General features: G+C 34.8%; 1 protein-coding gene and 1 long non-coding RNA gene across 9 annotated transcripts in view; one reads left to right on the forward strand and one right to left on the reverse strand.

Annotated features, from left to right (window-relative positions):
• Window positions 1-9,321: 9,321 nt before the first annotated feature.
• The window catches only part of dip2bb (DIP2 acetate--CoA ligase B (putative)b), a 74,861-nt gene continuing 59,547 nt past the window's right edge, over window positions 9,322-24,635 (reverse strand). For all 7 annotated transcript variants that reach the window (XM_087257708.1, XM_087257706.1, XM_087257703.1 and 4 more), the window contains 9 exons: window positions 24,105-24,235; window positions 23,761-23,929; window positions 21,217-21,387; window positions 19,205-19,266; window positions 18,908-18,965; window positions 18,744-18,818; window positions 17,268-17,442; window positions 10,552-10,675; window positions 9,322-10,218 (listed from right to left, as the gene is read on the reverse strand). In XM_087257708.1, coding sequence (XP_087113834.1) covers window positions 9,966-10,218; window positions 10,552-10,675; window positions 17,268-17,442; window positions 18,744-18,818; window positions 18,908-18,965; window positions 19,205-19,266; window positions 21,217-21,387; window positions 23,761-23,929; window positions 24,105-24,235 — 1,218 coding nt within the window. In that variant the 3' untranslated portion in view covers window positions 9,322-9,965. The remainder of the gene's footprint in view (window positions 10,219-10,551; window positions 10,676-17,267; window positions 17,443-18,743; window positions 18,819-18,907; window positions 18,966-19,204; window positions 19,267-21,216; window positions 21,388-23,760; window positions 23,930-24,104; window positions 24,236-24,635) is intronic.
• Window positions 11,759-16,271, forward strand: si:dkeyp-80d11.1. 2 transcript variants are annotated; one of them, NR_120354.1, is made up of 4 exons: window positions 11,759-11,888; window positions 12,797-12,952; window positions 13,351-13,446; window positions 14,891-16,271. It is a non-coding gene; the product is annotated as a si:dkeyp-80d11.1 (long non-coding RNA). The 2 variants fall into 2 exon arrangements; NR_120355.1 differs by having other exon boundaries at window positions 11,820-12,026.

Genomic DNA, 24,635 nt, shown 5'->3' on the forward strand with positions numbered 1-24,635 from the left:
TTCTAAAGGCCGCGATAAGCGCCGCCCCCTAGATGTACGTGTTACGTAAAGCTGTATTACGCTTTGTGATTGGCCAATAGCAGTGAAACGCAAGATGGGTCTGGGGGTATGAATGAAGCAATAATGTGAATGTTGAGACCTGGTTGAGACCTATGAGACTATTATGCATTTGCTTTTGTTTTTCAAGATTGTACAGGGTATCCTTAAAATGTCTTAAATTTCAAAAACAAATTTTAGGCCTTGAAAAGTCTTACATTCACTGAAATATTTTGTTGTAGATCCTAAATATTTTTTTTTAACAGGGCTTAATTTTCCTTTGCACAAATAAAGCTACACAATCAGGCATCCATCCATCCAATCATCAACAATCCATCTTATTAAAACTTTTTTTAACATTCAAGTTTATATTTAAGTTTTTCATTGCAAAAAAACAGATACAATTCCCCAGGAAAGAAAACTAAAGACAATTACACAGTTCCTTGTGATAAAAGCAGAGCAATATATCCCTTAACGTTATCTTACATTTATACAAAAACTCTTTACAGAAGTAAGGGGGAGTAGACATCATATTTATAAATAGGCATTAAGCATTTCTTAGAAAAATGCATTAGGTTGAATAGAAGTTATGATCAGTTTGGACCAAAAGCTAACAAATATATATATATATATATATATATATATATATATATATATATATATATATATATATATATATATATATATATATATATATATATATATTTGATTATTTATGTAATTGTCTCCACAATTAATATGCTTTTAACAATGTTAAACTTGTCTCTTTTTTGTCAAAAATAAATATTATGTTGAAAGAAAGTGTATACAACTTGAGTTTTCTTTTCTTTCTTTTTTTTTTTTTTTTTTGACACATTAAAGTATGTTGCTAAGAAATAGTTACATTTAGTGGCAAGCAAAAAAAATCCATTGGCCCAATCAGGCCATTAGAAATAATCATTAGTGTTTAGTCCTGTATAAGTCTAAAATTTCATTCACAATGGACTTAAAAGGGTCTTAAAAAGTCTTAAATTTGAATTCCTGTTGTATGTATGTTTAATATCTCTGGTTTGATGTTGAAAGTCTATTTAGTATACTGAGTGGTCATATAATTTATTTAAAAATAGATGCCACATTACATAAATAAATAAAAAATATAAAGATATGATAAATACAGCCATTTAGAAGCGCAGAGTATGCACTCACTCACAAAATGGTAATGTTTATAATCTAATAAATACATATTAAACCTCTTTAACATTATTAAATGTAGATATAGATATCAGTGATATGTGTTGGTTTGGAGTGACAGTTCTAAAGTTCAATTTCCAACAGTTTATTTTATTTTCAAGAGGTGAGAGGTGAACTATAACGACTGCTTTCAGTAGCAATAAATGTCATGTAAAATGGCATTCAAACTCACATTGTTAGCATTTAACTCTGAATAAAGCATACGAGGTGTACCTGAGGTGATCATTGTGAGTTTTTCCTGTTGTACAGCTGCAAGAAATAGAAGCCGTTTCTAATATATCAATTTGAGATGTTGGTTAGAACAAAAACTCCTTTTAATATGGAAAATATTCGTTCTATAGCGTGCCACTGTCTTTATTTAAAACATGATTTGAATCAGCCTTTAGGCTTGATCGTCAGGCACACTCCTTTTGGTCCTCAATCTGGCAAACTGCGCTTGCGTTTGTTTTGATCCAGGAATGCAATACCTAGTTCAATCTCTTGGTGTCAAACTTACATACTGCACCTTGAAAGGACTTTCAAGTCATAAAACAACCAGAACTGTAAACATTACGGCTGTCAAATGATTTAAAAAATAACGTAATAATTCAAGCTTTATTTTTTAATAATCATGATTAATCACAAAATTTAATTAACGTAATTAATCATGATTAATCACAAAACGCTGTATTTATTACGGAAATAAAAATGTAAGAGCATTTCAATTTCAAAACAATCAATGCCAATAAAAACCAAAAAGGATTTCTATGTTGGATTGTAAGTGGACTACAAAAACACACACACAAACACACACAGACAACACGCGCAATACCAGGTGAGCGAGAGATCCCTTCAGATACATCAACATGCTTGACCGCGTTCATCAAATTTGCATAAACTAAGTGTTCTAATGTTTGGCTTTTTCTTCCCGTTCGTCATGCAGTATCAAATTCCATTTAAACATCCTGAATGAAAATTTGCTGAATGAGAGTGAACAGCTGAACTGCTGTTAAAGTCTAAAGATTAAAAATGAAACACCCGAAACTCTGGAGGAAACGCAGGAGAGCCTGGCGATGAAACATTATTTTGTTTTATACTGTAACTTTCCTTCTAAAAGAGCGTCCTTGGTCTCATCTATATTTCTTTGCATGTTAAACACACGCAGGGACCGGCGCTCTAGGCAAACGGCAAACACGCTGCCCTCAACCTAAAAGTGATAAAGAAAGTGACCAGTTTACGGATGAAAGTAAAGACCGTGAGGGAGGGGGTGGGTGTAGTGGATGAAAGTGAAAACTGGAGGGTTCGCTCACTATTCTGCTGCCCACGGCGGCCGCCTAGGTCGCCTCTATGGACGCGCTGGCCCTGAACACACATCGGCCACAACTGGAAAAATAAAAAAACTGCATCTGCGTTATTTGCATTATTTTTTTTATTGCGTTAAATAATTTAAATTAATCACGTGCGTTAACGCGCTAATTTTGAAAGCCCTTGTAAATATACTTATGTATACCCCTCTTGTTCTTTGTTTGTTTGTTTTCTCTTATGTTTTTTTCTTTTTGTTATTTTACATACATATGTTAAAATCTGAATATCCTATTGTAGGATTTCTAATGCATTTGATTGGAAAAGTTCAGCAAATATAATAAAATATATATATATATATATATATATATATATATATATATATATATATATATATATATACAAAACTCTTCACACAAGTATTTAAAATCGTCAATAACACAAAGATTATTGCTTTCATTCGTGAGTTGTTAATCTTTTTTATTCGCATTTAGTTTTTTTTCTTTTTGCATTTTTTTGCTCTTCTGAAATTATAGTAATAGTATTTTACTTTCCTTTCGCCTTAATAAAAAAACATTCAATAATTTATTTTAGACAAATAGACAGACATAAAAAGCAAGTATAAAAACCAAACGTAAGAGTTGCAAAATAAAAGCCTTTTATTATTTTTTCATGTTTTTCATCGGAGTATAAAACAGTTACAGTAATCAATGTACAAAACAAAGAGATGTGAACCAGCAGGGAAATGCTTGCTTGCATAATCATGATTATTTATATCCACGAATGACAAAAAATGTGAAACATCACATTCTTATTATTCTGAGAGAATTTTTAGGAGTACTCTGCATTATCTAGAAGTCAGGTTACCTTTGCATGTTCCCATTTTATTCCATAATCTGCAAGCAAATGATTGTTTCTTTTGTAGGCGTATATTCCAGATGTGTGTTTTGAAATTTAACTGCAGCTGGTTGCATAGTGTGTGAAACATTGACTTTGATCCAACACTTTGCTGGCAATTCAACTTATTTTCTGTTTTGTTTCTTTTTATAGCCCATATTAAGACTTGGTTTACTCTGATGAAAATGACAAATAAATTCATTTATTTAAACAACTAAAATCATTGCAAACATGAACGTGAGTATTTATAAATGAACATCCTCTCCATCCTGGAAAGCACTATTTCCCTGAATGCCCGTTTCAAAAGCTCATTCGCTCGCTTGTGCTTTCGTCACATAAACTCAGCTCAGATGCCAATAACGACAGTGAGAACGAGAGAAAACATTTCATGACAGTGTCTTTGATTTGAGAAAACGCGTGACCGCTCATACAGTACTCGACCCCATCATATGATGAATGAGGCCAGGCTAACAAACTGTAGTGTTCAGTTGTGTAAGGACTCGGAAAGTAATCTCTCAAGCCCCCCACAGTGCTCGACTTGATCATGCTTACATCGTAACGACCGAACAATTCCTGTAGCTGAATGCTAAATAAACAGATCTGTACACAGACTTCAACCAGTCACGTTTCTGATCAGCCAAAAACCAAAACAAAATCCAACAGAAACAAAGCAAGCAATTTACAAAGTCATCTTCACCTTCATTCGGCTGTGAAGGGATGCCAGTGACAGCAGTTAATATTCATAATAACCCCCCCCAAAATACAGCAACTAACTTACAATACAGTACAGTAGGATTTCTCATCTGTACACAAGCAATTATTTACAATTAGTTCAGGTTTACAAGAAGTGAGTTAGTCATTCCTAGTAAAAACATCTATAGTACAAGAGACAGCAAGTGTCCTTTTAAAGATCCTTTGCCAAACATGTAAAATCTATGCCTTTGTACAGTTAGGTGTTCACCGGGGGCTGACTTGTACAGAGTGGTGTTATTTTATTTACAGTTTTGTTTCGCTTTATTGTACAGATGCCTGAATTTATTAGCCATTCAGAGGTTTAAATGGCTTGTCCTGATGTGTAAAAGCACCTTTAGATGAGCAAAAATCGAGCAGTCCTGTAGCTCAGGTTGAGTTTGGTTTGGGCTTTCCGTGTATTGAGGAGGTTTGCGGTCAGTCAGTACAGCTGGATGTGTTTAGGCTTGGTGTGTGTTTCTTTAAAGATGCAGATGATGAGGTTAGATTAAATGGGAGGGTTTTTATGTGCCTGCACTTTTCGTGAAAAGTCATACGCTACTCAATAATGTGAGAAAATATGTTGGATTACATGTATGCCCTTAATAGTCCATGTTACACAATAGATCCTTATTTATGTAGTAAAGTGCATAAAGGATGACGGAAAACAATATTGGTGATTTTGTGGGAGCTGTTTGTTTGAATATATGGGTCAAAGACACAAAGCTGTTTAATCATCAAAACAAGAAAGGTGTAATAGGTTCATTTTTCTTAGCAAAAAATAATGAATATCGCCCATTATTACTACAATTTATCCGAAATCCACTTAAATGTCATTCAGTGCAATAATAGTTTATTAATACAGCCCAAAATAACTTTCGGGCCAGACCACACACCAGCTGATTGGTAGAGAGGAGACAGAGAGTGATGAAGACAATTATGATATGGGGATGGTTAGGAGGCCAGTGGGCAAATTTGGCCAGGATGCCGGGGTTAAACCCTTATTCTTTTTTGAAGGACATTCAGGAATTTTTAATGACCACAGATAGTCAGGACTTCGGTTTTAACGTCTCATCTTAAAGACAGCGCTCACTGAGCAGTATAGAGTTCCTATCACTATACTGGAGCATTAGGACCCACACACACCATAGGTTGAGCGCCCCCTGCTGGCCTCACTAACACTAATTTGATGTAAATAACAAAATGTTTTTGACCCATATATATAATATTATAGCACTTTTAAAATCATTTAAATAGTTTAAATATAGCTCGATTGAATTATTCAAATAATTATTCAAAATTGTTTGTGAGCAAGGGTGCTTTCACACCTAGACTTTTGTTTCGCAACCTGGCACGTTTCCCCAGTAAGCGCGGTTTGTTTGGCATATGGGAATCCAGCAATTGCGATCGGACCCTCGCCAAAACAATCGGTTCGAGATCGCCTGAATGACGTGGTCTCGGCTTGATTGAAACAAACTCTGGCACAGATCGACTGTAGAGAAAGAGACACGATCCAAACCAGGCTATATCACTGAGTATTATGGTTATGCCATAGGCATAGATACCATACCTGTCAACCCTGCAGTTTTCCTGGGATTCTCCCATATTTTACAGTTCTATCCTGCTATTATCCCGTAAAGGTATTTTCCCATATTTCCAGTCTTTCTCTAAAGAGTGGCAATAAGCATTAAAAAGTCGATTCTCACAATACGCAAACCATACCTCCAAACCACCAGGGGCCGCCCCTTGCTCTTAAATGTGAGTCTGTTCTGTGCTTTTGTTTTATTTAGACCTGAAAGCAATTTAAAAAAAAATTCCTTTTCATTACAGGTGCCATCGCCCATCCTATGCAATCCTCAAAACAGTCATAGTGTGTGACTGTCTGATGCGCTCTATAGTGATAAATACAATGAAACAGCTCCAGAAGAACATACTTAGGAATTTAGGGATTTTTTGGGGGTTGGGCGGTGGAAGGTTATCCCTTATTATGGTGGGCATATCCCTTATTTTTACATCCAAATGTTGACAGGTATGATATATATGGCTATATGAAGAGAGAATGATGAGTAGGGTGGGATGTCATTCCTACCGGTAAATATGCGTTTCATGTCAAATACTAAAGTGAAAGCATGTTAACTATTAACAAGAACTGTTTATCCGTTAGAAAAATTTACTAAACAGCAGTCTTGGTTTTTATTATTTCTCTCTATAATGTAAAGCCTATAATGCAAAAGCCAACTGCTATGTATGAGAAAGTCTTACCTCTGATTTATATCTGATGACGATGTCTGTGGGTGTCACTATTCACAATGAAAGTGCAGCTTTCGCTTATATTTTCCAATTGCTCATTGTCATAAACTAAAATAAAGACACATGACAGCGGAGCAGGAAAAATAAACCGTAAAACTCTGACCAATGTGAGGAGAGTTTACTCGCACGGGACTTGTTTTAGCTGGTTGGGTCCATTTAGAAACTTTGCCGTGTGCAAGCGAACCGCACTAAGAACACAAATTCGAAACAAAAGAATTGATCTACAGGTGTGAAAGCACCCTTAAATAACAACATGCTAAATGTCATTTTAAAAGGAAAAAAGTTGTATAACATTGAAATATAATGTAATAAATGGATATTACAATGCAATTCGGTATACTAAAATCCAAAACTGCTTGTATTTTGTAAATATTACATTAAAATATGTACGTTTGTTACTGGAATAGCTGCATATCTGTAATAAACTGTGTTAAAGCCCCAGTGGTAAGAATTCAATTTCTAAATGCTTCGTGAATGAGCAAAAAAAAGTGTGTTAACCAAACCGATGGTGGATGAAGCTGTGGGCCGTAACCTGGGTAAGGGCATTCTATACGTTACAGGAATGTCCTATCATTAACACTGCCCTTCAGAAAGGCACTTAACCCCAGGCTGCTCTAGAGGGACTGTCCCTGTATTAAATATACCATGAGCTCATTTGCCCACAAACATCTGATGAATGACTAATGATGAGGAGAGTATCAATACTCCTATAAATTTTACGCCCTGTAACTCACAGCACCATTGATAAGTTGGGTTGGAGATCAATTCTGGGTTATATTCACAATCGTGCAAGGCTAGAGCCTAAAAGAACCAAATCATTCTTTCAGATCTGTTAGGTACGACTGTGTTCATTACCTTGAATACTACAGTATTACAAATCCCATAAGAGGACACTGATATTGCTAAACCTACAGAACTACTCGGCTGATCGGTGTTACTCTGATCTTTTTTGTCCATTTATCATTTATTCTATCAATCATAAACATTATTTTACTTTATATTGCACTTTTTATTTTTACGTTTCAATTAGTCTTTGTCTTTGTTTAAGAATTAAGGGCCATTCACATTAAAGATAATAACTATAACTCCAAAGAGGAAGTTCACTCAAAAATGAAAATCCTGTCATTATTTATTTACCCTACACTTATTAAAACTGGTTTGTGTTTATTCTTCTGTTGAACGCAAAGGAAGATATTTTGAGGAATGTTTGAAAAAGGATAGCAACAGATTTCAATACTATTTTTAAAATCTTCTCTTGTGTCCAGCATAAAATGCAAAATTAAATGGCACAGAGGAAATATTTTGTTTAGTTTTTTCAGTTAAAAGCAATACAAACACTGACAGCCAATCAGAAATCACTTCACCTTTAGGAGCTCGAGCATTTAAAGCAGCAGACAACACAACTGAAGCAAGCATTTATAGTAAATATAACACTATCATTCATCTGTGTGGATAATAATATCATTATCTTTATGGTTATAGTTTTCATTCTTAGTGTGCATGGCCTTTTATGTCAGGATCAGACTACACAGTAATTTTATTGTTACTAAAGTCAATTATTTAATACATCATGGAAATGAAACATGTCAAACGACACATTATTCCTGACCAATCATTGCTCAATGTTTGATGGCATGCATGATGTCATTGCGAAAGATGAGCAACACTGCAAATGAGAGTTTTGGTTTTGCTTTTAATCCAACTATCTAAAAATTCTTGAATCAATCAATTTTCTAGCTGAGTAATATATATATATATATATATATTAGGGATGCTTAGATCGGTATTGGCCGATAATCACATTTCACAACTCGATCGGTATTCCTTAATCTAGCCAATCTTATTAACCAATCGCAAGTGTTTGTTTACAGGCAGAGGGAGATACATCCGGGTCAAATCGTCAAATTATTAAAAGTAATTTTTATTATCGTTTTTTAATATTTTATCTATCTTCATTTTGTCAAGCTACTTCTGACCATTACATGTGTGCAACATCCTTAAATTATTCTCTTAGGCGAGATCTCATACTTAAAGAGTATGTGTGCTTATGCAATGTATCAGCCTATCACCATGACATGGAATCAGTACTCAATATCGGCTGCAAAAATCCTGATCGGAGCATCCCTAATACATATATATATATATATATATATATATATATATATATATATATATATATATATATATATATTAGAAATAGTACCTATAAATCCTTAAGTTTTCCTTGAAACAAGCAAAATAATCTACCAGCGGGGAGGAAGGGAAATAATTATTTTTTTAACTATAATTAATTATATAATATAATTAATTTAATTATATTTCAAACTAAAAACGTAATTATTGTACTTACACTATTTAGTCGATTCGAATGTTATCACTCGATTAAATGGGTGTTATCAGTGGTTATCAGATGATAGATATTGGCCAGTAGGGGTTATCATCCATCCACATGGTTAATCAGCTATAGATTACATACAGCTGCAGCCAGAAGTTAAAATGAATTATTTATATTATCTATTAAATTTCCCATTAATTGTGTTTTATTAACGTCTACCCCTATCCCAACCCTAAAACCAACCGTCACAGTAATGCAAAAATAGATCTGGATCTGGAGTCATTTATAATAGCATAGCTGATTAACCACGTTGATGGATGAAAACAGCCTTCTGAGCCTACTAGTATGCGCAGAAGGCCCCTACTGGCCCATATCTATCAGCTGATAACCACTGATATTGCTCAATTAATAAAGTGATAACATTCGAAGTGGGTGCACAATTGGCAGATCATTTAGCATGTTTTAACAAAAAACTCACTTAATTATGACTCAATTATTCAGAATAAATTTTAAAATCAATTTATTTAGAAAATTCTCGATTTAAGAAGACACTTGATGTAAGTATTTTTTCGATATCTTGACTAGAAACAGGACAATTTTTTTTTAAAGTGTAGCGACTGACTTCAGTTATACTCATAAAGATGCACTGTTGAAATAGCTCAACAAATGTGCCAATTTAGACATATGCTGCGTAGTCTGAACCAGAATTGATTTTGGAATTGTTTAAAAGAAACTTCAGAAACTCTGAAATCAAAACAACCCAGGTTAAAACTTACGAACTGAGGCTTTAAGCTCATTTGAATTAATAATAGTACTAGACTGTGCTAAAACAGAAGGGTGTTAAAGAAGAGAAAAAAACTGCTATGTACTTCAAGTAAGTTGAGATCATGACCAAGAGCTGGACATCAAGTATGTGGCATTTTGCTTAAAAAAGGGGGAGGATCTAGGAGGGAAGGAAATAAGCAATTATTTTAAACTATTCCTTCTCCAAAAACAGTCATCTCACGTGTTTATATTTCAGTTAAATAACACTTTATCCCCTAAAAAAGCAGGGCTGAGTCTGTCTGTTAATGAACCCAATCCCATGTTCTGAGGTCAGGCTCCATAGCACCTCTCTGGTAGACTGTTGGCTCACCCATAAAGCAGCTCACATGTTGTACGCCACATATATGGGGTCCAGCTGATCTGCCAGGAAAGAGTCTCTCAAGTGCATTCGCTGCTTTTCTCCTCTGGAGTTTATAGGTATGACGCCTGGGTCCACAATAACCACTACTCCCACAATCAGATGGTGCTCCTCTAATACTACATTGGTTACCAGTGGAACCAGGTCTAAAGCGTCCTGCTCTGATCCACAGAGCTCAGCCACCACCACCAGCAGATTTGTCCAGGTGAAAACGGCACTGCGGAGCGAAAAACAAGCATGTGTATTAGTATAGAGCATTTCAATGTGGTGATGTCGTTGGCCTATCAACATTTCCTGCTTCTTGTCAATGTATTTCACAACTGTGACAAGATGCAATTCAATCATAACTTTGTCTTAAAACATTGGATATGTGGATTTTTCTTGGAAACTATGGAAATAAATAAATGTCAAATAGGACAATGTTAGGACCATTGTTATTGTTTACATTCCTCAAAAGGTCTATAGCAGATCTGTGACATTGAGACAACACATTACAACAAAGTTTAACTAGTACAGAAAGCATAATGTGGCCCTCTTAAAGCAAAGTTACCTTTCACCAATGCTGCGGTGGGCACGAGACACACTGGTCTCGATGTCAATTGGATGATATCGCAGACCTCTCAGTTCTAAAGTCTCGTCCAGATAGCCCACCACAAACAGAGCATCATGGCGATCTAAACAGAAAGAGATATAGCCAGGCATATTTTTACATGAGCATTCATTTACTGCACTGAAAAAAAGGATTCTGACCCCTTGTAAATGTTACATGTTTTTATCTGGTTAATTTCACTGATTTTAATGTGTTATTTAATCCTACTTATTTTTTATTATTAATTTTCAAATTCACTGCTTTTGTTTAAAACAAGTTAATTTCATTCAATTAAAAGTAATTAGAAAAAAATACGTTTCATTTAATTTCCATATACTATCCGGTCTGCGCATGTGCAGACACTTTTTTTCCTGAAGGCGCCAAGGCGGGGAGATTGAACGTGATGCACTCATTTGAATGCTGCATCCAGCTCTGCATTTTCGGTAAGTAATCAAGATATAATCATTGGTGTGTTATATTTGTTACTTAAACAGGGTTCTGTTTACACTTTTAAACATTTTATAGAAAAATGTGTTTAGCTAATGCTAAATTGGTATGTTTTTATATCAATTAACGTTACATTAAATTAAATTACAACTAAGGTTTAAGCGATTAGCTTAACTACGTGAGTTGTGTAAGGTTAGTAAGTTAACTTAGCTTAAGTGTTAAATGCTTGGTGAATTCAGTGTTTGTCTTGATTATTTATTAGTTTGTGGAAGCCGAATAAAAGCAAAACAGTTTTACGAATGTTAACGTGTTAATAGTAGCAGCACCTTCCTTGCTGTCTAGGCTTGTAACGTTACGTTACGTTAGACTGGCCAAGCCTAACATTACATAACGTTATTCCTGACTGGCTGTAAGCATTTCTTCTAATCTTGTCAATGTGTTAACATTAGAACAAAATAGACCTGTGAAATCATGTTGGTAAAATGTGGTTAATGTGCACTGGCGGCAAGAATTTATGTTTCTACATAATCATAATGACAGGCATAAGTTACGTTGGGTACCTGAATTTATCGTTTCTTTAAAAGCTTGTATTTTTTTTACACCCGTAGACCCGCCCCTACTCTGCCGCTGACTGGCTCCGACCGATCGTGACGTCGCTCCACTTGCGCAAACCTAACCAAAGAGCTTCTTTGACCTAACCAACGATTGCAACGAACACTAGCCAATCAGAGGCAGGTCTTCGCGGCGTGCGGGTAGGAAAAGTAAACAAGCTTCTCTTTCGTGGCAGCGGCATGGGTCGCAGTCCTCGTGGACGGTCTCCGACTCGCCTTATCAGAGTTTAAAACGTAAAGGTGGGGGTGAAAGTAGATGTAGTAGAAGCATGCAAACGTTTCATAACTAAATTGCAGGAGATTTGCAGATGACACGAGAGGACCAGCTAGTACGACCACAGCCGATAGTCCAGTGAAAGACCAGGGTTTAGCTAGCAGGTTGATGTTGTTCAACTTTGTTTCTGCTCTAAACACAAAGACCAATTATGTTGGCATTGCATTTATTGCTCCCAATTTTAAACTAATACTTTTAGTATGGAAGTGGAACATGACAAATCTAAATACTAATAGAGTTAGTGATATGGCATGAAGACAGAATAAATAATTAATTAATTTTAATTAAATTAACAAATTAATTACATTTACAAAACTAAATTAAATTAGAGCTGGCAGGGGTCTTGACTTGTTGACTCAGTTATAATATCTCACAATGTACTTAGTAGTAGTAGGCTTGTGGACTGTGGACTTTGTTAAGAGATTTTTCTGTTTCTGATTTCACAAACAGTTTATAATAAATCGCCATATAATATGATCTGACACAATGTAAATAACCTTACACAATTATTTATTCTAAATCACTGTACATGTGTTTATATTTCATGCATTGTTGTACAAACAATGGTAGTTAATTTAAGAAACATTGATGAGGTAAGCACATGCTTGCTCCCTGGGTTTTTACATTGCACTTTGACCCATTGTAAATATAAAAAAAAAAAATATTATTAAGGTTTAAATAAGGATGCAGGATGCTGGTCCAGTTTTGATTTCTTGCCATTACTCTTGATTGATAGCAATACATCTGGCCAGAACACACTGTACACCTAATATAAGAAAATTTGATTATATCTATTTAATAGCTACAAAATATCATTACACCAATGGATGATCACAGTGCTCTTTGTCTTCTGTTGTTGTTTTTATGTGTGTAGATAAATGTTGAATTCCAGCGCATAACAACCGTCCCACTTGAAACAACCTTTATGGCTCAGTTGGACAGCCATTTACCCTAGCTGACATCTATTTTCAACAAAAAGGGAGGTGTTTCTGACCAAAAACTAGCCAAACATCTGGCGATCTTGAAAGAGGTAAACATGTTTTTACATTTTAGTTGAAAATATCATATACACTGTGGAGAAACCTGAAATGTACCTGTCTAGTGCCAGCCTTGATTATTTGTAAATGACAAGGTTCCTAAGGCTACATCCACACTACTACATTTTTGTTTTAAAACGGATATCTTTTGGTACATTTGCACCTACCATGCAGACTGAACTGTCACCCTATCGCCCTACACATTCAGACCTGAAAATGAAGTCACAATACACTAACATTCTTTAGCTAAAGAAGGCAGCCCATTTACAGAATGTATCATGAAGTCATTGTGTATATATTTTTGAGGTTACCACAGGTTTAAAGTATTCTACAGTTTTTAGACATTTTTTATTATTTATTGTATTTTAATAGTTGTTGTCCTTTTACACAGGCTACAAGTGACATCAATCTTAAAAGGGCAGTAGTCCTCAAGGCACTTTGCATCTATCTTGGTGAGGATGATGAACATCTCATTCAGGAGTATAAGGCAAGTCATTGTAATTGCATTTATCAGTCTGATGTACTGTCTTGTATTATAAAATGTTTTAAGATCCTAATGTCACTAACCCACTAGTTAGAAGAAAATACATTTAAAGGGGCACTCAACAAAAACAAACCCAGTGCACAACAAAATCAGTGTGTTGACACCAAAACTATGGCAGCTGTAGTCCTACACAGTCTGCATGCTGTCGTGTTTTGGGGTCTAAAGCTATTATAGTGTGGAAGCCTGCTGTTTATTTAAATCAACTAATGCAAAACTTGAAAAATGCTCTAGCCACTAAAGCATGTCACTACAGAGGATCATACTGTGGTTTTTATGTTTTAGTCCATTGATGATGAATGCATTAAAGGAGAACTCTGGTCAATTTTAACATTGAGCTCATTTTTTTGTAAATTTGGAGTGCTTTCAGTACAGAGAACCTGTTTTTTGGTCCACAGTAGTCGATTGTCGAGTTCAAGTGCATAGGTTTAGTTACCTATGATCACGCGTGTGATCTCGACAATCGACTACTGTGGACTTTGACTGAAAACAGGAAATAAATTAAGATATGTGCGCTGGCTGAATTAACATCACTTTTATTCATATCTTTCACATCTGCTGCTGTCAGAGAATCACTCACATGGCTGGACATTTGTAATGACACATCAAGGATGTTAAGAGGCTAAAAGCATGTTTAAAACTTGCCCCATTGAAGTCAACAGGGTGCCAATTTTAAAAAGAGCATAACACTGTGTAGGCAACTCCGATTTCTGCCGTTGTTCTCTGTACTGACAGCACTCCAAATTAACAAAAAAAATTAGCTCAATGTTAATATTGACCAGAGTTCTCCTTTAACATTATGAGAATATTTGTATAAAATCAACAATTTGCTGCAGAGTTTTCAAAGCAGGTAACATTTTCTAAACACACCCTGGTGCATTCAAGAAGTCTGACATACAATAGTTATTAACAGACTCTGACAAACTTTATGTTGAGGAAATGAAATGCTGCAGAGTAAAATAACATGGATGTTGTCACAGGATGATGTACATTTGTCTGTGTCTGGACTGGAGATGTTCAGTAATTGGCTAAAACATTTTAAACCATCAGTTTGGTTCTTAATACAATAAGGCAGGCTTTATTCATAACTTTTCTTATTGTTAAATTAAAAGACCAAAACCAACAATGTGTTAGTCCATCTCTCAATCCATTCTGACTTCTGTGTCTGCTCCATTTGCAGAAAATTTTGGATATTTTTCATAAAGCCATAAAAACAAAAATCTGTGGTTTGTTAATTCACATGAACCTTTACTTAACTGACAAAAATATTTTCAATGGTTTTACTGACCAGTGTAATTATGTATTGTAAATATAAAGAAATTTAGAATTTGCAGGTCATTAAAATCTATTACATAAATTCATGTTTTTCTTATATTCTACAAATATACAGGACATTGAAGGAGATGGCATCCAGAGAGACCTGCAGAATTCCACCATGGGCGTATATGTCATCAACAAGGAGGGTGGAGAAATTGGAGCACATGATGACATTTATGTTGAAGGAGAAATCATTCTGGACAACATTGGATCTGTAGCCCAAGCATCTGCAATGATGCTGGGAGTCATCTATGTATTGAACTTGGCCTACCCCAAAGAGCTGAAATACTCTTATGAATTCATTCAAAATGTGCTCTTGAAAATGGATGGAGAAAGACTTTCCCCCAAAGTCCTTGGACTAAAGAACAAAATCATTGCTGGACTGTAGGATTTCTTCAGCCGCTCATGTAAACGCTGCTAAGCTGCATTTTTAAATTTGGTTTGGGAGGCGATAGAAAACATATAGTATGATGTAAAATGCAGCCCTAGAAAATGTTTCAAACTGAAAACAAAGTGAGTGGTGGACTGTAATACATAGCCACTGGTGTGAACATTTAAAGTTGTCATTGGATTTAGTGGAATATTCACCTGAAATAAAAATTGCAATCCTGTAAATAGGCCAGGTTTCTATCCACACTCAGCACAAAAAGTATCCATCCATCCATTAATGCCATATGAATATTAGAAGTTAAGCGCTTTGAGATAAACAGTTGATGATGTCTGCACCATTAAGGCATTGCATAAGAAGAGGACACAATGAGATGACATCATTAAAGAGCTCCAGTCAAAGTTCAAACAATGGGGAACCATGTGTAAAACATGAAATTATGACAATTCTTGTTAGTTTCATGTGAGAATGTTACAGCCTCCTCATTGCTTCACGCAGATGTGATGTTTTCATTTGATACTATTTTTATTTTTTTTAGAGTAGCTTAAGCTTCAGTGGTCATTTAAGTCACGTTTTATTTTATTTAGTAAGTCTGTTTCCATATTTATACACCAACTTTTTCACCTCAGCCAAACATAAAATCTATTTTGTTATATAACAATCTTTTTTTTTAATTAGTATTTTTTGAATGTAACTACAGTTTTTTGTAATTTTAGCATCAGGTCCTCAGTGTGCACTGTGTTGCAGCTGTGGACAGTTCTTGTACTATAGTATTTTTTGTTCTGTATAGTACTGGTGTATTTTGTTACTTGTATATGTTTTGTTGTGTGTTAAAAGGCTTCCTTCCAAAGTTCTCCTGTGTGTGTATATGTATACAGCCACTATTGTGAATATTTAAAGCTGCTCTAATGATGTTTTGGAATATTGACTCAATGTAAGTTTGCAGTTAAATATAATCTCACGCAAGTTACAAACAATTTGAGAAATGATTACTGATGTACATTACTGCCATTCTTTGAGAGAGCAAAAATATCTCTTGGATCACAAAAATAAAGAGTTGAAAATATTGGGTTTGCTTTATTTGTCTGAATATTAATGAAAGATACAATAGATAAAAAAAATATTTTATAAAAATAATTTTAATATGTAGAAATTAAACGATTAAATTGATCTGGTTGCACAATTAATTTGAGTTAATTCTACTCAAAATAGTTTAGCTAGAATTATGAATATAATTAATCTGAAATTACTGAAAGAGATTAATAAACTCAATGTATAAAATATAAGTAGAACCACTTTATAAAATATAAGTAAACTCAACTTAAAAATATAAATTCACTTAACTTAAAAAATATATCTGGATTTAGATAAAATTATTTCGTGCAACCCCTTGACGTAATAAAATTAAGTAAATTCAACATAACATTTTTTTCAGTGTGTTGTGTGGTTAAACATTATGTCATAGATAAATAAGGAATCTATAGTGGCAAATGTCTGAGACCTCTAGTTGCAATGTTATAGGTAACACTTTATAATAACTTCACACTATGAATCATTTATTAAGCATTAGCAAATAGTTCATTCTTAATTTTTATAGCATTAATGGACATTAGTAAGTAGTTTTTAACTACATCTACAAATGCTGTATTCTTGACTTAAAAGCAAATGTAAAATGTGCTTGATGATTGTATTTTTATACTTTGTTAATGATTATGTTTTTCATTATTACTAAATTAAGTATTTCATTATTTACAAATTAGTTATTTAGGAGTAGTTGGTGGTTTTTAAGATCATTCAGAATGAGTTAGCAAATGATTAACAAACTATTCAAATTAACACACACATATATATATATATCTATATATATATATATATATATATATATATATATATATATATATATATATCTTTTTTATTCAAGAATTTAGTAATAGTTGCTCTGAATGTTAATAACTGCTTTATTAACACAGTTTCATACAGTTCTGTAACCTAATCTAAAGTGAGAACTATTTATGCTTTAATAATCCTTTCTAAAAGACATCATTTCATTACTCCCTCTCACCTCCACTGGCATCTGTGAGTTCAGTTCTCTTGACAAAGCCCAGGTATCCAGTCCTGGCCCAGAGCGTCTGAGGATCTCCAAAGCTCAGTTTAGTGTTGAAGTGGTCAGCCTGCAGATTTTCCTCCCCATATATTGTGTAGTATCCTGTTGCATTATGAGGACTGTTCACCCAAATCTGTAAGAGATAGAAGGGGACAAGCAAAGAAAATGATGTCGTCCTTAATAAAGTTTTTCTAAAGGTGCTCATACAGGGACAAAAACAAAAAAACACAGGGGCATGCTTGGTCGCATCTAGAATGAGAAAAAGTAATTTGAATAATTATCTGTCTCTATATAAAGTATACAGACTTCATTTAAGGCAGGGAAAGTTTGGGAAAAACATGCTATAATAAATTTAAAAGACAGACAGAAACACAGACAGACAGACAGAGAGATAGATAGATAGTAGGACGTCACAATATATACTGTAGTTTCAGCATCAACACCGCAATGTGCGCACCCGCAATAGTCACATCGCAAAGATTTGCAATGTTGAGTCTGATTTATAGTTGAGCAAATATTTCAAGTTGATTAGTTGTTTCTAGTCCAAAGATCTACATTTCAAAGCAAAAACAAGATTATTTTGCTTACCCGACGAACAGATCTATTTACTTGTTTTATGGAAAAACTCTTAGTTTTGACATATCTTCAGACATTGAAAACAAAACAATATTTTTACTTGCTCTAAGAATTTTTAGATATTTGGACAAGAAACGAGATACAGCAAAGTAAGAACAGCATGTTCTGCATTGTGATTATCCAATTTCTGTACCTGAATACAGGTTAGACTCCCCAGAGAAGAGTCAAATGGTGCTAGTTAAACTGTGTTGTGAAACTGTATTCATATCACAATATTTATTGCAGAAAAATAAAATATCCCAATATCAGACTTTTCCAATATCGTGCAGCCCTAATAGACAGACAGACAGGCAGACAGACAGCTCAACTGAAACACCTATTTACAATAAATATATTACTATCATTCATCTGTGTGGATAATAATATCTTTATGGTTATAGTCTTCATTCTTAGTGTGCATAGGCATTTTATGTCAGGTTCAGACTACACAGTAGTTTTTATGTTACTACAGCCAATTACTAGATACATCATGGAAAATAAACATGTCAGACGACACATTACTAGATAGATAGATAGATAGATAGTTAGATAGATAGATAGATAGATAGATAGATAGATAGATAGATAGATAGATAGATAGATAGATAGATAGATAGATAGATAGATAGATAGATAGATAGATAGATAGATAGATAGATAGATAGATAGATAGAAAGAACGACAGACAGACAGACAGATAGACAGAGAGAACGACAGGAACAACAGACAGATAGAAAGACAGACAGACAGACAGAACGACAGGAACAACAGACAAATAAGATAGAATGACAGACAGACAGATCTCATATGTCAACGCACCTCCCCCAGGTGAGAGTCCCCTAGCGGTCCTCTAGTTTCTGGATTGACTATGACCACCCTCACACCTGGAAGAATCTTAAACGAGGAGAAAGTGAAAGATTTAAAGCATTATCAACAATCTTTTCAATTCACACTTGCTCTAACAAGAACAGAAATGCACTTACTGTTCCAGACTCCATGAGTGGAAGCGACTGTGGTGCTCCTCGCTCTACTAACCTCACCCTAAAACACACAAACACCAAGAAGAAACTTTATTTAGTCAGAGAAACAAGCAGCTCTGGAACAAATCTGAGTATTATAATAGATTTAATCGTGTGGCTTTTAAAAGAATGCAATTTGTATGACTCTACAAGTGTCATCAAACACAAATCCAACTGGCTGAGTCAGGAACACAACATACACGTCATATTGTGCTCTTTAAGCTCTGTTTGATTTTGAGTTTGAGTTTGTCTTTCTCTCACCGGTCGTGTCGGAGAGACTTCATGTCCACATACACAGTTGAGGGGTCTGGTCCTGTAGTACCCTGTAAAAAAACACAAATCCACATCAAATAACTGACACATCAGGTTGGACACACACACACACACACACACACACACACACACACACACACACACACTATGGCCAATTTAGCTATTTTAATTCACCTATAGCGCATGTCTTTGAACTGTGGAGGAAACCGGAGCACCCACCCAAAGGAAAACTCTACACAGAAATGCCAATTGACCCAGCCGGGGCTCGAACCAATGACCTTTTTTCTGTAAGGCAAACGTGCTACCCACTGCGCCACAAATCTCTTAAGTTAACTAACAAATTAAAATGTTGCAGAAGAAAGCTTAAGAATTGTGTTGTTTTAGCTCATTTTAAAATAAGTAGTTTAAACAAGCAGTAAAAATCAATTTTTAGTGTATAAAACAAGTTTATATTCTCCACTCGTTTTTTAATGTCAATGCAGTTAGGGATACAATTTAATTTAATAATACATTTAATTTAATAATGACAATGCTTATTAATCAACTCGTAAAAACTAGTAAAAAACATAACAAAGCCAGAGTTAGGCACAAGGGCTAATTTTCATCTGTTGTCCAAACAGTTCGAAAGTACACCCAGAATGTTGTTATTGCAGAATAAAGCAGATTCAAATGAATGTGACTTTAAGTTATGGATATTAATGTTTTCAGTGACGGTCAAGGTGATTCGAAATATCCGGATGAGCTTGTGATTTTTAGAGCTGTTATCTTTTTGAATGTTGAATGTCGCGACTGACCAATCAAAAGCGAGTATGTAATATGCAATGTAACATGTAATCTGGCACCTAAACTTTGGAACAGCCTTTCTAGCACAGTTCGGGAAGCAGACTCACTCTGTCTGTTTAAAACTAGATTAAAGACACATCTCTTTGCATCCAGAAATCTAAATCCTCTAAAGGATTGTTTGTCTGCATTATTTAGGGCAACCAAAGCCTGGAATGTTTTCCAAAAGACATTGTTATTTGAACGGCATCTACACTTATGTTTGTCTGTTTTTCATTATTCCTGAGGGTTCCATAATCCTGGACCAGGCCGTATCCTGAGCAGATGCTGTTGTGGTCATGGAGGAGTGGAGAGCATGAGACATACAGTGATAAATGAGTCTACACATGGGCCAGCCTGAACACCCGCTGGTGACCTACTCACTCCTGCAGCTTCTCCACATTGGGGGTCCAGGGTTCATCAGCCTCCGGTGCCTAAAGTGCAGCTCTGCACAGGACGTCTTGCCAGAGAAAAAATTATCATGCCCAACTTAGTCTGGTTTCTCTCAAGGTTATTTTCCTTTACTTTTGTCAATTGGTGAAGTTTTTTCCTTGCTACTGTCGCCACTGACTTGCTTGGTTGGGATTTGTGGAGCTGCGCATCATTGGAATTGCTATTCAGTGTTTGGACTTTTAGGAGTGAAATTTAACCACAATAAGCTGGACTAAACTGAACTTCAACTCTGAAAACTGGACTGACACTTTTTCAATTTATAACTATGTTAAGCTGCTTTGGCACTGTCTATACTGTAAAAGCACTATAGAAATAATGATGAATTAAGTTGGATTAATAAATGACTATAACAAATACTGAATCTGTCACATTATGCCGAACAGAGTAGATCCCAGATTTTAGGTTCTGATGGGAAATTCTTTTTTTTAAGTGAACCATCTCTTTTGGACAGTTCTTTTCAGTGAACCTGCTGAAAAAAACATATTACCAGCTCTTTTACCCTACAACGTAATGACATAATTCACAATGAAATAATGACTATCATCTCTGGCTGGTACTCAACATATCTATAATGTCAGTAATCATAATTCCAAGCGATTCCAATCACCATGATCTGAAAGTTTTGTAACTCATATGAAGCATGATTTAAAGCGGTAATGTCAATCATCTAGACAATGCAGTGAACTCTAACAAACCCAGAATTACAGCAGGTGTAAAAATGTACCTACCTGTAGGCAGATAGCCAGGTTAACTCTCGACCCAAAAGCAGTGCTGACAGCCCGCATGGAGAGTCCAATATCTTTGAAGAGTTTGGAGAAGGAGTGTGTGAGAGCCAAACGTGGTCGCTCCTCAGCGATCACCACACAGCTCCTCACACACGACAGGTTCACACCACGCGCCTGATGCAACCGAGAACAAGAGGAGCATGTGAAGATTAAAAAAACACAGGAAAAGTTGCCTATTAAGGTGATTTGAATGAACAAAATATGCTTTTATACACATTTCTCAGAGGCCGAATTTGATATTGTCTACATTTTATTCTGCTAATCCAAATGAACATGTCTTGAAGAGCTCAAAACTGAAAATTACAATTTGTGTGTGTGCACTGAAAAAAATCATTCAAAGATGATTCCTTGGATTTACTCAATTTTTTTACGTTAAGTTGTTGTAAACAATTTATTTGCGCTGAATTTAAACAAACAAATTAAGTTGGACATTATTAAACTTAATTTGTTTGTTTAAATTCAACACAAATAAATTGTTTGCAACAGTTTTGCATGCAACACTTTTTTCAGTGTGTGTTTATAGGGGTTCATTGCTGTTTTAATCTCAACTGATTAACAATTATGCAAAACATATTTTATATTAGTTAAGCATGACACAAGGTAGTTACCACATTTTTTGTAATATAATTAATATACATTTTCATCAGAAAAAATCCTGCAACTTATGTTATAAAGAAATCTAAAATGCAATTCACATCAAGCAGGCAAAACATGAACACTTACACTTGGATTAGCGCTGAATAAGAGGTTATCTGAGCATTTGCATAGTGCCTTTCCACATGAGGAAATTTACTTTAAATGAATTTGTTTAGACATTAGAGTTTATTAATAAATGTTGTTTATATACTGTATAACACCACTTCCATTTCTGTTATGCTGTATGTATAATATTATTATTATTATTTTTGTTTTTCTGACACTAAAAACACTTGTGAAGTGAGGAATCTAAAATAAAATGTCTATATATTGTTTGTAAACACTTGCTTTTATTTATGGCTATCGGTAGACTATTTTACATTATTTTGAAGTTAAGTTGTAAAATGTTTCTTTTTGTTCAGATTACCTTAAAACCTCTCTTACTTCGATAAGCTCAACTTTTTTTTTTTCACTTTTATGGGACTACTCAGAGGTACACATAAGTACTATTAAATTAATATGCAGATTATGGTTGAACTGGTAAACAAGCAATAGAAAGTATGTGGATGGCAACTATGATTTTGATCATGATCTGTTTTGGTACAATGCAATGAAGGATCAACACCTTGTTTTGTACACTTTCTCCCATAACGATTAATGTGGGTCACAGTTTATTTTGATGGGCCATTTGTAGAATTTAAGCTACATTGCATCTACTTGTCAACTAATTCTTTAAAGTAGACTTAGGTTGGGGTTAGGTTGTGAGTTGACATGTACTTTCAAAGTTTCTTATAGTCAGTTAAATGTATCAACAGATATTAAGCAGACAGCCTACTAATACTCAAATGGACCATCAAAATAAAGTGTTCCCCTAATGTGTTAAGACATACAAACACATTAACGTACACACTACAAATGCAAGGCAATTTAATACGTTGACATCCCATGGAAATAGACAAAAGTGGATAAGCTGGAAGCATTTCAGATTCTGTTCACATCTGTTTAAATCCACCACGTAATATTGTGTTTAAAAGAGATCTAATAGACATCCATACATAGATGTTATTGCTAGTTGTCAAAAAGACAAGAATAAATAAATAAATAACCCATCTGTCTTTTTTTAGTCTATTTTTGATTTATACTTAGACATCTATTAGATTTTCACTATTAGCCCAAATTTAGCTTTGGTCCAGCCAAGATGACTATGTTTAGATGTCTATTAGACATACAGTTAAAGTCAGAATTATAAGCTTTTCTGTGATTTTTTTTTCTTCGAATATTTCCCAAATGATGTTTAACAGAGCAAAGATTTTTTCACAGTATTTCCTATAATATGTTTTTTCTGGAGAACAGAATAAAAACAGTTAAAATGTTTTAAAACCATTTTAAGGTCAATATTATTAGCCCTGTTAAGCAATATATATTTTTTCTATTGTCTACAGAACAAACCATCATTATACAATGATTTGTCAAATTATCCTTACTTGCTTAATTAACTTAGTTAAGCCTTTAAATTGTACTCTAAGCTGAATCCTAGTATCTTAAAAAACATCTAGTGAAATATTATGTACTGTCACCATGGCAAGGAAAAGTTATTAAAACTATTATGTTCAGAAATGTGTTGAAAAATCTTTCTGTTAAACAGAAATTGGTGATAAAACAAAATATAGAGGGGGGCTAGTAATTCAGGAGTGTTAATAATTCTGACTTCAACTGTATATTGAACAAACAAAATGCTTACTGAAGAGCACTGTTCATTTCTAATGAGACTAACAACAACATTTCATAATACAGAGTGTAAACATTTTTGAGTTTGCTTATATTTTTGCGTAAATATGCATTTGAGCATACCTTCAGCAGCTCTGTCTGTCCGCCCAGACCCTTGGTGCAAAGCTCCATGACAGAATAGGAGCAGAAGGTGTCTCTGATGCGGTACTGACTGAGTGTTCCCAGCCACAGGGTCAGTGACGTTTCCAGCTCCATAGGGGGGATCAGGATGGACTGATGACCAGAGTAGACACTGCAAAAACCAAGCATATATTAGCTTTATGATGCCTTTAAAACAGAACTGCATCCATTCAGAAAGAATCAAGGCCTGTAGTGAGGTCACTCAAAAATGTTTCATATTAACTGAGTCATTTTAATGCTAGTATGAGTCATTTGTAAGTGACTGCTTGCGTGTATCCATCTGTTACCTTGCAAGGCACCAGAGCACAAAACCAAGTCCGCAGTAGGGGTCAAGGCAGATGGCGATCTGGCGAGAGGAGTAGAGCTCACACTGCAGCTTTATAGAGCGGCACAGAGCACTGACCGCAGCGTGAGAGATCTGACACACACACACACACACACACACACACACACAATAAGAAAAGAATGAGTCTCCAAAGTGCAGTAGAGCTAGTGCTGAATGACTAATCATTAAAAGATCATAATAATGACTCACATAACCAGGCAAGATTAATTATAATAAATGATGATGAATGGCATATGTTTATTAAACCTTGGACGATCACAGCGGTACATTAAAATCTGCATTCCAGTGAGAGAGCAGTAATCATGTATGGTAATGAAGCATCTTCAGTCTTCTGTGTTGTCAATTAGTGTTATTATATTCTATGTTATATAACCACTAGAATGTCTAGAGTAGTTTATGGGTGTTTCCCAAACTGGTGTTGGGTTGCGGCTGGAAGTGCATCTGCTACATAAAATATATGCCAGAGTAATTG

Source organism: Danio rerio, chromosome 6, assembly GCF_052040795.2.
Source record: "Danio rerio strain M-AB ecotype USA chromosome 6, GRCz13ab, whole genome shotgun sequence".
NCBI lineage: Eukaryota > Metazoa > Chordata > Actinopteri > Cypriniformes > Danionidae > Danio > Danio rerio.